The following is a 16,890-nucleotide window of genomic DNA, read 5'->3' as shown; positions in this document are numbered from 1 at the left end:
AGAAGGGTGTGGTTAATTTGGGACAATGACACCCCCAGCCGCCCGCTACAGGATCTGTTGAAAGAGGGGACACAGCCCTGATGGAAATAGAGTATATGGAAAAGGAGAGACAAAAAGAGGAGACGACATACTGACGAGATATGTGAGGCATCAGAAACTGCTGACATGAAGTTGATATCTTTGGTGGTTTAGTTATCGAGCTAATCTTTCTTTTCTGGCAGAGGACCCGTGGTACAGGTACTATTGTTCAACACAACGGGGGAGCGTGATGCTGCCGCACTACTTAAGCTGCTCATGGTAAGAATGGGCTGCACCATAAAATCTGTAGAGAATTGGAAGCTTGATCTGCTTGTTTAATGTAATGAAGGACTGTAGTGTTATAATGAAGACACTTGTTCACTTTGTACGATTTTGGGTATGGGAGTCATAGCTAACCAAGTTAGCCGGTTGAGTATATGCAAGTAATTTTAAGAAACTTGTATCTGAGCTGTTGTTTTTTAATCAAGGCTTTGGCTGAATACAAAGGAAAAGTCTATCACTTGTGACATCTGAGAGGGTTTTATTGATCCCAGAGAATGAACTGATGCTGGGCAGAATGTGTATAGTTCTTAGTTGCCTATGATGGCAGAATTCTGCTCTCTAGCCAAAATGTTAGTGAACTATTCCTCTGTTCTGCCTGTATCTTCAGTGATCCGTCATGTTTTTTACGAAGTTGGCTACGTGATGAGGACTGTGTCTCATTTCTGAGCACTTTATTGGGATGGCGGTTTACCTCATGTCAATCACTTCCTGGAACCTTTCTAGCCAATGAATACAGTACTGGTCACCTTATTTCAGGGTGATCACCTTTCCCACCATACCATCATTTAGCTTGAAGTCACTTTTTAGTTTGCCTCTTGCTGAGGGTGTTTTCCCAAACCCTGACAGACATTCTTAAGTAAGAGAGGTGCAGATGATGTCCTATTGACTGAGGAATGTCAACATGGAAGACTGAGTTGAGATCTCAAGTTGTAAGGACTGTTTGTGCTTTTCCAGAGAAAGAAAGAAAACAAGGCCACCTCAGCAGTAATGCCATCAATTCCATAAGCATTCTATACTTATTTTGGAAAGCATTCTTTACTAAAGATCCCGTTTCTTACACCTAAGAGCTATTGACTTCAGCCTTATTACTAAAGTCTCAACAACTGATTGGTTACAAACTAAGATAGGAACGGTTTGCGTCTTGGGGGGAAACTTGCAGGTAGTGATGTTTCCATGTACCGGATGCCCTTTCCTTCCAAATGGGTGGTGGTTGTGGGTTTGGAAGGTGCTGTCTAAGGAACCTTGAAGAATTTCTGTAGTGCATCTTGTAGATGATACACATTTCTGCTGCTGAGCATCTTTGATGAATGTAGTGCCTCTCACTGCTTCTTTTGGGATGGTGCCAACCTACTTGAGTGTTGTTTGAGGTGTACTATTCTGGTAAGTATGGAGTATTTCATCACAGTCACTGTCATTTCCTGTCTGGAAATCAGCTTTGTTGACCATGTTTGAACCAAGGCTCTAATGACGTCAAAAATTAAGTAGCCCTGGCGGATCCCAGACTGAGGGTCAGTAACTAGGTTATTGCTAAGCATGTATTGCTTGATAGCACTGTTGACAACACCTTTTGTCACTTTAGAGTAGAGTAGAGCAGAGTAGAGTTATAGGGTAGTACAGCATGGAAACAGGTCCTTCGGCCCAAACTGGTCCATGCTGACTATGGTGCCCACTCAGCTAGTTCCAACTACCCATATTTGGTCCATATCCCTCTAAACCCTTCTCATCCATGTATCTACTGAAATGTTTTTTAAACGTTGCTAATGTTCCTGCCTCAACTGCTTCTTCCGGCAGCCCATTCCATATATGCACCACTGTCTACGTGAAGAAGTTACCCCTCAGGTCTATCTCCTCTTACTTGAAACCTATACCTTCTAGTTTTCAATTCTCCATCCCTCGGAAAAAGACAATATGCATTCATCCTATCTAAGCCTCTCATGATTTCATGCACCTCAATAAGGTCATCCCTCATTCTCCTACCTTCCAAAGAATAAAATCCTATTCTGGCCATCCTCCCTTTCACTCGGGCTGACTGGTTAATCAAGGGTAGATTGATGGGCGGTAATTGATCATGTCAGATTTGTTCTGCTTTTTCTGTAAGGGATATACTTGGGAAATTTTCCACATCGCTGGGTAGATGCCAGCGTTAAGGAGACTGGAATGGTTTGGCTAACGGCATGGCAAGATTTGGTCCACAAGTCTTCAGTGCTATTACTGGAATTTTGTCAAGGCCAATAGCCTTTGCAGTATCCAGTGCCTTCGGTTGTTTTTCAATATGAAGTAGTGTAAGTAAGATTGGCATCTGTAATACTGAGGAAGCTGAGATGGATCATCCACTCAGTACTTCTGGTTGAAAATTGTTGCAATTTTATTTTAATCTTTTGCACTGATATGTTAGGCCTCCCCATTATTGAGATTGGGCATGTTCGTGGAGTTACCACCTCCAGTGTGTGCCAAAGATATCGGTGCTGGGACCACATTTGTGGATAATATAAAAACAGGTGGGAAGCCAAATAGGATGAAGCAAATGGGAATATACATAGTTTAAGAGAATTGGAAGACCTTGGCAAATGGTTATCAGTGGGAAAATGTGAAGTTATGCATTTGTCAGGAAGAATAAAAGAGCTGAATATTATTCTAATAACACAAAAAACTGGGATATGTAGATTTGGTGGGTTATAAGGGGATGTGTCTTGGTAGGATGCTCTGAGATTCGGTGTGGACTTGTTCAGCTGAAGCACCTGTTTCCACATTGTAGGGATTCTGTGATACTCTCTGAACTGTGGATGCTGGAAATCGGAAATGAAAACAGAAATTCTGGAAAATTTCAGCAGGTCTGGCAGCATCAATGGCAAGAAAGCAGAATTAACGTTTCAGGTCCAGTGCCTCCTCTTCAGAATTGAAGAAGGCTCACTGAACCCAAAATGTTAATTCTGCTTTTTCTCCACAGATGCTTAATATTATTTAAATGGAGAGTAACTGCAGGAAGCTACAGCACAGAGGGATTTACGCTCCTTATGCATGCATCACAAAAACTAACATCCAGTTCAGCAGGTAATATGGAATTAAATGAACTATTAGTGTTTTTAATTTCAAAGGTTATTGTTGCATAAAAATAGATATGTCGTGGTAAAATTGTGCAAGACAGCAGTCATTTCACAGTATTCTGGGTGGGGTAAGGTTTTGGTCCCCTTATCTAAAGAAAGGTATACTGGCAGTGGACGCAGTCCAGGGAACATTCACTAGATCCCTCCCAGGTCTGGAGGGATTTTCTTGAGAGGATGGGCTTGTACTCACTGGCCTTTCAAAGAATAAGGGGCGACAGTATTGAAACATACAGGATTCTTTGTACGGATTGACAGGGTAGATTTGGAGAGTTTGTTTTCCCCTTCTGCGACATATTGGGACCAGAGGACGTAATTTCAGAAGAAGGGATTACCCATTTAAGGCAGAGATGAGGAGGTGTGCTGCAGAAAGCCTTTGAGGCTAAGTGGTTAAGTATATTCAAGTTTGAGCTAGACAGATTTTTAAAACAATTATGGAATTAAAGGCTATGGAGAAAAGGCCAGGAAATGGAGTTGAGGATATACAGAATAGCCATGATTTAATTGGTATAGCAGACTTGACGGGCTGAATGAACTGCTTCTGTTCCAGTGTCTTACGGTCCCTAGTTGCTCTTGAGAAGGTGGTGGTGAACTGCCTTCTTGAACCATTGCAGCTCATGTGCTGTATGTGGATCTACAATGCGTTAGGAAGGGAATTCCAGGATTTTGATACAGTAACAGCAAAGGAACAGCAATATATTTTCAAGTCAGGGTAGTGGTTGGCTTAGAGGGGAATTTGCAGACTGTGGCGTTCCCATTTATCTGCTGCGCTGCCCTTCTAGATGGGTTTGGAATGTGCTATCTGAGGATCTTTTTCGTGAACTTCTGCAGTGCAAATTGTAGATGACCCACACTGCTGATACTGAGAATTGGTGGTGGAGGGACTGGATGCTTGAAGATATGTTGCCCATCAAGCCAGCTGCTTTGTCCTGAATGGTATCAAGCTTCTTGAGTATTGAAGTTGCACTCATCCGGGCAGGTAGGGAGTAACCATCTCACTCCCACCATGTGCCTTGTAAATGGTGGACAGGCTTTGGGAAGTCAGGAGGGGAGTTAGTTGGTGCAGTTTTTTCTAGCCTCTGCCCTGCTCATTTAGCCACTGTATTGATATGGCGAATCCAGTTAAGTTTCTAGTCAAAATTAAAACACAGGATGTTGATAAGGAATTCAGCAATGGTAATGACATTGAATGTCAAGGGGCAGTGGTTAGATTGTCTTTTGTTGGAAATGATCATTGCCTGGCATTTTTGTGGAGCGAATGTTACTTGTCACTTTTCAGCCCAAGCTTGGTTATTATCCAGATCTTATTGTATTTGAATATTGATTCATTCAGTAGCTGAGGAGTCATAAATGGTGCTGCAAACATTACCACTTCTGTCCTTCTGACTGTTGTAGGATGAATATCGAACAACGATGAGTCAGAATACACAAAGGTGATAGAGGGTTTCGTGTCGTAGTGCAATGATAGTTAAGTTTCTAGGAATGACAATAACTGACAACCTGTTCTGGACCTCCCATGTAGATATGATGGTCAAGAAGGCACAACAACGCCTCTTCCGTCTCAGGTGGCTCAGGAAATTTGGCATGTCCATTAGGACCCTCACCAACTTTTACAGATGCAGCATAGAAAGCATGCTGTCTGGGTACAACGGCCTTGTATAGCAGCTGCTTTGCACAGGACCAAAAGAAACTTCAGAAGGTAGTGTGCACAGCCCAGATCTTCACTGAAGTCAACCTTGCATCTGTGGACTCCATTTACATCTCTCGTTGCCATGGAATGTCTGCCAACATCATCATTAACCCATCTCACCCCAGTAATGCTCTCCTATTACCTCTTCCGTCAGGCAGAAGATACAGAAGCTTGAACATGCTCACCAGCAGGTTCAAAAGTAATTCTTCCCTGCTGTTATTAGGCTGATTAATGGACTCTCAAACTTCAGATAATGTTGGTTTAGTTAATGTTGTTCTTGCCCCCGCACATCCTGTGCGGTGTAACCTGTATGCCTCACTCTGTCTTTTTTTTTTCACCCTATAATCTGTATGTCATTCCTTACTATGAGCTGCCTGCAATGTTTGTGAACAAAGCTTTTCACTGTACTTAGGTACATGCGACAACAAATCACATGAATCAGCCAATGATGAAGGGAGGGCCATTGATGAAGCAGCTGAAGATGGTTGGGCCGAGGACACTACTCTGAGGACCTCCTGCAGAGATGTTATATAACTGTGTGGAACCACACAATCTTCCTACATGCCATGTTTGACTCCATCAGCAGAGAATTAGCCCTCTCTTATACATTAATTCCAGTTTTGCAAGGCTCCATGATGCCAGTCTGTCGAATGTGGCCTTGATGTCAAGGGCTGTCGCATTCATCTCCCCCTGAAATTTTGTCCATGTTTGAACCAAGGTTGTAATAAGGTCAGGAACTGAGTGGCCCTGGCAGAACTCAGACTGGGTGTCTGTGAGGTGGTGCTGCTTGATAGCACTGTTGATTACATCTTCAGTTTCTTTACTGCTGATCGAGAGTAGGCTGAATAGGTGGCAGTTCGCTGGGTTGGATGTGTTCTCCTTTTGGGTATAGGAAATACCTGGCCAATTTTCCACATTGCTCGGGAGATGCCAGCCTTATAATAGCACTGGAAGAGCTTGGTTAAGGGAGCGACAAGTTCTATAACTTGAGTCTTTAGTACAATTAGAAATGTTGTCAGGGCTTATAACATTTGCAGTATCCTGTGCCTCCAACTGTTTCTTGATACCAAGTGGAGTGATTTTAATTGACTGAAGACTGGCAACTATGATGCTGGAGACCACTGGAAGAAGCAAGATGGATCATCCACTTAGCACTTCTGGTTGAAAATTGTCATGAAAGCTTCAGTCTCAGCTTTGGACTGTTCTGTCTTTGAGGATAGGGATGTTTGTGGAGCAGCCTCCTCCAGTGAGTGTTTAATTTTGTTCTGCCTTTCACGATGGGATGCGGCAGGACTGCAGAGCTTAGGTCTGACCCATTGGTTGTAGGATCACTTAACTCTGTTACTTGTTGCTTGTGTCGCCTGGCATGCAAGTGGTCCTGTGTGGTAGCTTCACCAGGTTGACACCTCATTTGTAGATGTGCCTGGTGCAGCTCCTGGCATGCCCTCCTGCACTTTCCATTGAAGCAGCTTGATCCCCTGGCTTGATGGTAATGGTGGAGTGGAGGAACATGCTGGGCTGGGAGGTTGAAGCCTGTGCTGTAATCCAATTCTGCTGCTGTTGATGGCCCACAGTGCCTCATGGATACTCAAGACTTTAGTTACTAGATTTGTTCTAAGTCTGTCCGATTTAGCATGGTGATAATGTCACATAATATGATGAAGGGTATTCTCAAAATGAAGGCGGCACTTCGTCTTCACAAGGATTGTGCAGTGCTTACTCTTACTCATAATTGCCATGGACAGATGCAAGTGCAACCAGCAGATTGGTAAGGATGAGGTCAAATATGCATTTTTCCCTCTCATGGTTCCCTCACCACCTGCCATAGACCCAGTCTAGCAGCTATGTCCTTTAGGACCCAATCAACTTGATAAGTTTTGCTGCTGAGCCATTCTTGGTGGTGGATGTTTAAATCGCCAATCCAGAGTATCTTTTGCGCTCATGCTGCTCCTAATGCTTCCTACAGATATTGTTTTACATGGAAGAGTACTGATGCGTCAGCTGAGGGAGAACAGTACATGGTGATCAGCAGGAATTTCTTTGCCTATACTTAAGCCGAAGCTATGAGTGTCCAGATCAAAGTTGAGGATTCCCAGGGCAATTCCTTCCTGGCTGTATACCACTATTTTTTCACCTCTGCTGGGCCTGTTCTGGTGGTAGGACAGGACATATCCAAGGATGGTGATGATGGTATCTGGGACATAGTGTGTAATGTATGATTCTGTGAGTATGACTATGTCATATTGTGTGACTGGTCTGTGAGACAGCTCTCTCAATTTTGGCACGTGCCCCAGATGTTAGTAAAGTATGCTTTGCAGGGTCAACAGGACTATTTCTGCCATTGACTTTTCAAGTATCTAGGTAATTGCCAGGATGTCCATCCGGTTTCATTTCTTTGAGGAAACTTTTGTAGCCATTATTCCAGTGAGTAGCTTGCTAAGCCATTTTAGAGTGTAGTCAAGAGTCAGCCACATTTCTGTGGCTTTGGAGTCACAGGTGAGGATGGCACATTTCCTTCCCTGAAGGACATTAGTGAACCAGATGTGTTTCTTCAACAATTGAATGGTCGGATTCATGGTCATCAGTAGATTTTTAATTCAAGATCTTTTAAAATTGAATTCAGATTCCACCATCTACCATGGAGGGATTCAAATCCATGTGCCCAGAACATTACCTGAGTTTCTGGATTAATTGTCTAGCGATAATATCACTAAGCTATTGTCTAGTGTTGCAAAGTACTGATGCTAGAACAGAAAGATCCACACCTGCTTTTGGCTCCTGCACAGGCATGATGCCTCATTTCTCAAGTAAAATGGTGTAATTTAGCACAGGAACATTAGATGAAGGAGGGAGAGGGAGAAAAAAATGGATGAGTTTGCTTCAGACAGTGTTTCGTCACAATAGAAAAGGAATTTGAGAAGTGCCTTAAGTCAAGGAAGAACTGGTTCTAAGTAAAGAATGCAAGTTAGTTAATTAAAGTGGAATACTTCAAATTTAACCACCTTCCTCCACTCTGGCCAGATTCCAAAGCAGTGAGCAGATGGTTAAATTGTAAAACTGGTGGTTGTTCTAATAGATAAAGGTGACCAAATTTGGTACTTGATATAGGCAAAATGAAATGGGGGCAGAAAAATTATTTGATCTTGTCTATACCTAATAATAAACATAATGTTTATTTTCTTTCAGCCGTGTCAGTTTGATTTTGCTGTTTTTTGCCCCAATCTCTTGGACATGGCACAAAATCTGAATGCTGGTAAGTGTAGTTCTGTTAAGTTGTTTCTTTCAGAATGTGGTTCCCAAAAAGGTGAAACCTTTAACAACTTTGTTGAATGTTATTGATAAATTGTCACTTTTTGGATATATTGAGCCAAAGAGACCAAGTTCATGGTGAAACATACAATAGTTGGAAACATTGCCATTTTGTCTGGGAGAATCAGTGCAAGGTGTTACACTGGCATAGGGAGACAGTTGATACAATTTTTCAACAGAACGTAATTCACCTTAGTTGAGAAACAAATTGGCTACAGTGATAGACTTTGTCTGCATGATCCCTGGTACCATTGCAGCTGATGAGCAACAATTAAAAAATTATAATTGTGATGAGCATTGTCATAGGGTTATGCTGCAGGGGAATCTTAAATGAAATGTTCAAAATTGCAAGTTTGCGAACTGTTAAATAGATGAGAATTTCCACTGTCTGATGAGTCAGTAACAAGGGACTATTACGATTCAGGATTAGTAACAAATATTGTATAGATAACATTTAAGAGGGAGTGAGATAAATATACAAGGAAGAAAGGAATGGAATGACTGCAGTGTCTGAAGAAAGCCAGTGAATATTGACAATAACATGCTGTTGGGGTTCAATGAGAAAAGTGTTTGGGAGGTTCATGTGGGTCATATGCACATGCATTGATCACTTTGATTGAATGGTTTAGTTCTATATTGTAAATACAGTAAAAATAAAGTATCTGCAATTTCACCTGAAGTACAGAATAGCCATGAGGGAAACCAGAAATGTTTTTAACTGTTGTAGCTTGAGGTTAGTGCTGGGGGACTTTTGGGTCTGGGACAACACAGAGAAATAATTTTCAAGTGTTTTCAGTCCGGTTGTAAATTATTACTGATCAATTTGATAACATTTAGGAAGAAAAACTGTTTTCATTTCATTTCATTTCGTTTTGTCTGTTTTTGAAATGCCAATAGGTTGCTATCATTGGCTTTGTTAACCTTTTTGAATCCAGGTATGTGTTTCTAATAACTGGTATAGCCAAATGGTTTGGCTCACTTGGGAGAAGCTCTAATTTCATTCAATACGTTGTGGGCTCAGACAGTACTTGAGCATGTTATCCAGATTGATGCTAGTATAGAAATATTATTAGATTAGACATTAAACTAAAATTCTGTCTGCTCAGATAACTTGGGTGCACAGTAAACCTCCTATGACCACATTGTAAAGGTGGGGACTTTCTCCATAACCTAAACCACTGCCAAAATAAAACTAACAGTCATTTATCACAATGCAACACTCTGCATTTGACCTGATACTCTTGGACTGTCTGAGTCTTTGTTTGCCAACTGTAGCATCTTTCATATAGATAGGCATAAAAGATTTGCGAGAGAAGGTGAGCTAGGTTTAACATGCAACATTTTGTTTTCTCAGATCAGAAAAATTATACAGTGTCTCTGGAGAACATGCTTAGCCGTTGCCTTGACAACCATCATGCCTGGTGTAAACTTACAGAGGTGAAGCGTGATAATTTATGGAATTTAACAGGCAGTACCCTGGAAGGCCCAACCACATGTGTGAAGAGAGATGATTTGGATGAGGAAATGCTGCTGTTGCATGATCTGGAGTGTGAACAGATAACCACTCGTGCACTTGTCTTCCCTTGCATCAACAATAGCTTGCAGTGGATAACACAAGGACGTGACCCTGACCTTCAACCTTCATTGGCCAATCCGCTCAAAATGCATCCAGCCGGAGCTGCAGCACTGAAGGAAGCTTCAACCATACAAATCCTGATCACAGGAAGCCTCCACCTCGTAGGCGGGTGCCTGAAACTTCTTGACCAGTCCTTGTCTCAGTGATTTTGTTCTCAGACCTTGCTCTAATGACCTACCACGGAGAAAGTGTTGGCTAGGGGAATAGTTTCTAGGCCTGTTGTACTGGACATTGTTCAGATACCAAGTGTTTTGATGTAGAAGAGTTAACACAAGGCAATGGTATTGACTGAGTGAAAGCTTTCATTTCACCAGAAGGAAATTGGCCGTCATGGGGTAATAGCTTTCTCTTGCAGGCTTTGTGTGTGAAGTGTAGGCCAGTCTTTTATGTCTAATGGCATTTATTAGTTAAATTTTTGCACTTGAAATATTTAAAAGAAAAAGTCTTACATTTTATAGGTCTTAAAAACTGGAATATAAACTTGGTCCAAAATAATGGAGTAGTTCATTCCTGTTGTAGTTGCACATGAATACTTGCGATAACTTGCCCTCTAATTTTTCTACATTTTAATCTGGGAAGTGCATTATTTCTGGTAAATATACACTAGCATTTGGGTGTCAGTGTGTGTCGGGGAGGTGGAACACTTCTGTGTACACTTTGTGATTGTCTAGCTGGGCCTGCCTTTTCAGCTTTTTCAATTGAATGGCTTCAAAATAAACAAATAAAAAGGAACAGGGATTTGAAAAAAACAAAATCAAAGAAACAGTCACCCAGATTATTTGCAAAAAAAATTAATGAACACTAATCAAAAGTTCAGGATGATTTATAATTTATAAGCTTACAATACCATCCACATAAAAGTAGGATTTGGTTCGCTGCTGGATGAATTGGACAGGAGAACCTTTCCCTAGTTGTCATTTATAGACAGAGGCTCCCTCAGTAGTCCTCTTAAGGTAAGACAGTAGTCAACTGCTGAGACAATGCTTGCAGACAATGCTCCTTAGATAGCACTGTTTCAAATGTGTGACCTGTGCCACTTGGGTGAATAAGGGTAGCATATACATGGCAATACTGTAACCTGAGCATTTTTCTCCAAGCCACATACCATATTGATTTGAAACTATAATTGCTGCTCCTTCAATATTGTGTGAAATGTGCCTACCCTCAAATGGACTGCAATATTTCAAGAAGGCAGCTCACCACCACTTCCCGAGCAATTATAGATGGGCAGTAAATGCTGGCCTGGGCAGCGAGGCCTACATACTATGAAAGAATTAAAGAAAAATGCATTTGCGTGAAGTCTTCACCAGAACAACAGAGGGATTTGGTTCGCGAGTTTTGAGAAGTTTTGTAGCTCAGGTTGAGGTTCTGGATGCGAGTTTGCTCGCTGAGCTGGAAGGTTAGTTTTCAGACATTTCGTCACCATTCTAGGTAACATCATCAGTGAGACTCCGGTGAAGCGCTGGTGTTATGTCCCGCTTTCTATTTATCTGTTTAGTTTCCTTGGGTTGGTGATGCCATTCCCTGTTCTTTTTCTCAGAGGATGGTAGATGGGCTCCACATCAATGTGTTTGTTGATGGAGTTCCGGTTGGAATGCTATGCTTCTAGGAATTCTCGTGCGTGTCTCTGTTTGGCTTGTCCTAGGATGGATGTGTTGTCCCAATCAAAGTGGTGTCCTTCCTCATCTGTATGTAAGGATACTAGTGTTAGTGGGTCATGTCGTTTTGTGGCTAGTTGATGTTTGTTAGCCACAAAAAGACATGACCCACTATCACTAGTATCCTTACATACAGATGAGGAAGGACACTACTTTGATTGGGACAACACATCCATCCTAGGACAAGCCAAACAGAGACACACACGAGAGTTCCTAGAAGCATGGCATTCCAACCGGAACTCTATCAACAAACACATTGATGTGGAGCCCATCTACCATCCTCTGAGAAAGAGAACAGGGAATGACATCACCAACCCAAGGAAACTTAAACAGATAAATAAAATGCGGGACATAACAGTAGCGCTTCACCGGAGTCTCACTGATGATGTTACCTAGAATGGTGACGAAACGTCTGAAAACTAACCTTCCAGCTCAGCGAGCAAACTCACATCCAGAGGGATTTGGTGCAATTTAATGTGGAAATAAACCTTTATTTCCCCAATACTCCGAAGTGCTCTTATACACAACTGAATGTGGATTTTTTTTTTAATCACGAAATCACCACCTGTAGATATCCCATGTTTTCTAGCTGAATAATATACATGCAAAGCTTGTTAAAACCGTTAAAGGTGAGGCAGAGGATTTGGCGGTGGCGGGGGGGATAGGTTGGAAATTAATTTTGTCTTGCACATTTTGTCAGATTCACCTGTGTAATAGATGATATCTTTTAACTCCTGGTTCCACCCCATCCATTCATATGTTATTCTCCCTTACTCAGACGTTCCCAGCCTACTATGTTTGAGATGTGATCCTGTGCCTACCATCATAAGAAAATGAAGAACACATAAATATCAACATGTTCTATGTAGTAATTGATGCTTCATGTATAATGGTAAAGTCAGGTTGCATTCCATTCAAATGAATAATAGTCTCTTTGGGGAGGGGAATTAACCAAGACAGGTGAAACTATATATCTATTTCTTTATCATTGTGTGGTTACGTTCTCAGCATTTTGCAGTGGTGAGTGATCATGTGATCGTAATGCCTGATGTCTGTGTATGCAATTCTGAGGCATGGTGTATTTCAGTCGAGAGTTCAGCAACAGAGTGTAATCTCAAAGGATCAGCAAGGATTGCTCTTGCACCTGATTTGCTACAAAGTAGCATTGCTGGGAGCCTAATGTGAATTATCCGTTAGATTTTTCACTAGTAATCCTGTAAAACATCATCTAAGATTTGTGGAGGTGCATGCACTCAGTCCCAAACTGTGAGACAGAGTAAGCTGAAAGACTGTCACTATATCTTCCTTTCTTTTGCATTGCTCACAGAAGGTGGTTATTTTGTGTTTATTCTAGACTTTAACAGGTTCCCTTGCTTCAGAATATGAAGGGTGCTGTCTTAAAACTGGAATATAAACTTGATGCAAAATAGTAGAGTGATTCACTCCTGTTGTCACTACTGTGACTGACAATAGCTGAACATGAATACTTGAGATAACTTGCTGTCTTGTTTTTATTCTGGGGAGTGCATCATTTCTGTTAAGCACAATGACATTCGGATATCACTGTGTAGGGGAGTTGAAACACTTCAGTGTGCACAGTGTGATTGTCTAGATGGGCTTGCCTTTTCAGTTTTTTTTAGTTGAATTGCTTCAAAATAAACTAATGAAAAGGAACAGGGATTTGGGAAAAAAAGAAGCAACATCCATGGGTGACTGTTTCAAATAATCTGTAAAGAAAGACTGTTAACTGTCAATACTGAAAATGACAAATGTTGGAGATCACAGTGGGTCAGACAGCAGCCGTGAAGACAGCAAGCTAACATTGAGTCTAGATGACCCTTTGTCAGAGCATTTAACTGCTAAATGTTAAGTAACTAAATTCACACCAGGCAAGGTAATTCTCAGGTTGGTCAGGGGGTTGCCATGGTGCTGCAGCAGAGTTTGGTTAGCTCTGTAGCCCTCTTCTCATCGGCAGTTGGGGTTTGGTGGGGGGGTGGGGAACGGTGCTACAAGTGAACATATTTTGACTTCAAAGACCTGTTTGAGAGTAATGATTTAATAGGTATTGTCTAATAGCTGAATCATGTTAAGTTGGTCATAGTCTTCTGAGTTTTGTAACCATAGCAAAATGCTTCGTAAGATGCATGCTGTGGACAGTCCATGGTAATCTACCAACCAATCAGTACTGACTTGTCTGGTTTAAATTTAGGATTGACAGTGAACAGCTCTTGCTGAACCTTCATGCCAACCATGCCATAGGAAATTATCGTTCTGTTCTGAATCTGTTTTTCTTTTGTTTCAATCCTAGCATATGCAAGACAAAATGCTTTGACTTCCCTGCTCTCTTTAGCAATGTTCTGTATGATTCTGAATACATTCTAACGTCGGCATGGGTAAAATCTTTGTTTTCTCCATCTGATTACAGTAACCATTTGCAAGTTCCATCTCTAATTCCTTATCACGTAGTGTGCTTATAACCATCACCTGTCAGCATGTGAGTTCACTGATTGAAGATCAATGTCCTTTCCACAAAGACTAGGAAGATAGGAGACATCTAGCAGAGGTTCTGCTATTCTTTTCTTAGCAATCAGCTACAAAGTAGCCTTGAGTCGGGTCTCACTAGCAATCGGAGAGTAATGGAATAATCATTTAAGTCAAAAAATGCACACACTTATAGCTTATGATCTGATCTCTGGACTAAGTGGCTTTTGGATACTGTAATCATATTTGATTGGATAAAACATTTGGTTGTCAGTGCTTGCTCATGAAAGATGCTATTTCTAAAAATTTGCAACTTTAGTAAGTAATCCTAAACAGTGACATTTTTTAAAAAAAACAGGAAATCGCTTAAGAGCAGCTGTCAAACTCCTAATTATGTAATGGAAAAATAGCATTTTACCATGTACTTAATTAGACATACAACTGCTGCAAGTGATCTGTTACATTAACTGTTCGAATGTGTGCTCTTAAGCTGGAAAATAAATTTTATGTCAAGGTGTAGTTCCCTGTACTCACTGTGGGAGGTATGATTACCCCATTTCAAGCTTTGCCATCATTTTTTACATACCTTGCATCTTAACAAGGAAAATGAAACCTCTAAATGAACATTGTATTTGAAAGATAACCCATGATTTCATTTTTCTGTAACATTAACTGTTAGCAACCTGGAATCGCATCAGCATTTTTGCATTCTTTAAATGTGAACAGTCAGTTTATTCTTATGACACTGGTTCATGAGTGCATGTGGGATCAGTTGCTGTTACTTTGATTTTATACGTGGAAAATCCCAAAACATATGATGGTGCCATGAAAAATGAATAACCACCAGCCAAAGCCTGCTAATGATTCAGGTGATTTCAGATGTTTAGAAACAGCTGCACTGTCCCAACATGCACACTAGGCTGTCCATTTTGGTTTTATACTTTGCTTTCATATCAGTGGATTCTAATGTTAAAGTCGCTGTTTTCGTTGACGCCAGTGTTCTGTTCCAGTGATTTGAATTGAGTGTTGCTGCTAATAAGTTAATAGCAATATGTCTATTCTCTGGGTGGCTCTAAGATGCAGATTGAATGATCAACATGGAAGAGTAGGGAGGGGATGCTGCTTGGAAAAAAAATTGGGGTTAAGGAGTATAAGGATTTCTTTTTAATTAATATTTAATACTTTTTAAAAATATTGTAGTTTTCCTCTCAGGATTGTTTGTATTTTCTTCTAATTTGTGTATTTCATAACTTTCAATTTGAAGCAATGGCAACAATTTATTCAAGGAAATATCTGCACAGCAATTTTTTAAAAAAGATGATATGTTTAATTTATTTTTGATTTAAGTATTAATTCGAATTTCTACTCAATTCACTCAAATGAATCAAGTTCAATGCTGTACTTTGGTTATTTGATGCTTATAATGTAATTGGCTTAAATTATTTTAAACTAAATGATTGAAAAATCAAATTTATTGTGGTTTTGATTCTGCTATAAATTGTTTTACTGTGCTGCAAAATATGCAATAAATGACAATTTTGTTCATGCTGCTTTAATGTAAAACAGTGCATATTTAACACTTGCTCACCTCAAAAGATAACTTATGGCCCTAAATTTCATTGTTTTCTACAGCACTTCAGTAATTTGGCAGTTGTCACTTATTACGTTTGATTCCAAAATCTTTTTGGCAACTTTAATGGAAACCTCCTCCATGGCTGCTCTTCTCTCTCGCAAGGGAAGTGCCACTTACTTGATGCTGTTATATTCCTTTTCATGGATTCTCATCTTACTGCATGGAGAGGGTCGGGTATTCCATTAGACGTAGGAGCAGAAATTAGGCCATTTGACTCATTGAGACTGCTGTGCTATTCATTCATGGCTGACAAGTTCCTCAATCCCTTTCTCCCTGTAACCCTTGATAATCAAGAACCTATCTATTGGTTTTAGATGTACTCAATGACCTGGCTTTCACAGCCTTCTGTGGCTGAAGTTTCTCCTTATGTCCGTTCTAAAAGGTCCCTTTACTCTAAAGCTGTGCCCTCGGGTCCTAGACTCTCCTACCAATGGAAGCATCTTTCCAACTTCCGCTTTGTCCAGTTTCAATTCACTTTGTAAGTTTCAATCAGATCACCCCTCATCCTTCTAAACTCTAATGAGTACAGTCCCAGAGTTCTGAAACATTCCTCATATGTTAGGCTTTCCATTCCTGGGACCATTCTCATGAACCTCCCCTGAACTCGCTCCAGGGCCAGTACATTCTTCCTGTGACATGGGGCCCAAACTGCAATCAATATTCCAAATGTGGCCTGATGAGAATCTTATATTCAAGTCCTCTCAAAATAAATGCCAACATTGCATTTGCCTTCCTGACTACTGACTCAACCTGCAAGTTTACCTTGAGAGAATCCTGGATGAGAACTCCCCATCCTCTTTGCACTTTAGACTTATTTTCTCCCCATTTAGAAAATGGTCCATGGTTTTGTTCTTATCAAAGTGCATGACCTTCCACTTTCCCCACATTGTACTCCATCTGCCACTTTGCCCACTTTCCTAACCTGTCCAAGTCCTTCTGCAGAGATGGTAGGAACTGCAGATGCTGGCAAATTGGAGATAACCAGATGTTGAGCTGGATGAACACAGCAGGCCAAGTAGTACCCGAAACATCAGCCTTCCTAATCCTCTGATGCTGCTTGGCCCGCTGTGTACATCCAGTTCTACACCTTGTTATTTCAAGTCCTTCTGCAGCCTTGTTTTCCTCAATACTACTTGTCCCTCCACCTTTATATGTGTATCATCTGCAAACTTAGCCAGCATGTCCACAGTTCCTTCATTTAGATCATTAATGTAAAAAGTGAAGAGTTGTCCCAGCACAAACCCTTGCGGCACATCACTCGTCACTGGCTGCCATCCTGAGAAAGGCCCCTTTATCCCTAA

The 16,890-nt window shown here is 40.9% G+C and overlaps 1 protein-coding gene across 4 annotated transcripts in view; it reads left to right on the top strand.

The window, feature by feature from the left end:
• The window catches only part of fpgs (folylpolyglutamate synthase), a 43,688-nt gene extending 32,445 nt beyond the window's left edge, over window positions 1–11,243 (top strand). For all 4 annotated transcript variants that reach the window (XM_048559310.2, XM_048559309.2, XM_059638310.1 and 1 more), the window contains 3 exons: window positions 222–297; window positions 8,059–8,125; window positions 9,536–11,243. In XM_048559310.2, coding sequence (XP_048415267.2) covers window positions 222–297; window positions 8,059–8,125; window positions 9,536–9,963 — 571 coding nt within the window. In that variant the 3' untranslated portion in view covers window positions 9,964–11,243. The remainder of the gene's footprint in view (window positions 1–221; window positions 298–8,058; window positions 8,126–9,535) is intronic.
• The last annotated feature ends 5,647 nt before the right edge of the window (window positions 11,244–16,890 follow it).

This window comes from Stegostoma tigrinum, chromosome 29 (assembly GCF_030684315.1).
Source record: "Stegostoma tigrinum isolate sSteTig4 chromosome 29, sSteTig4.hap1, whole genome shotgun sequence".
In the NCBI taxonomy this organism is placed as follows: Eukaryota; Metazoa; Chordata; class Chondrichthyes; order Orectolobiformes; family Stegostomatidae; genus Stegostoma; species Stegostoma tigrinum.
This window is presented reverse-complemented; position numbering and strand designations above follow the sequence as displayed.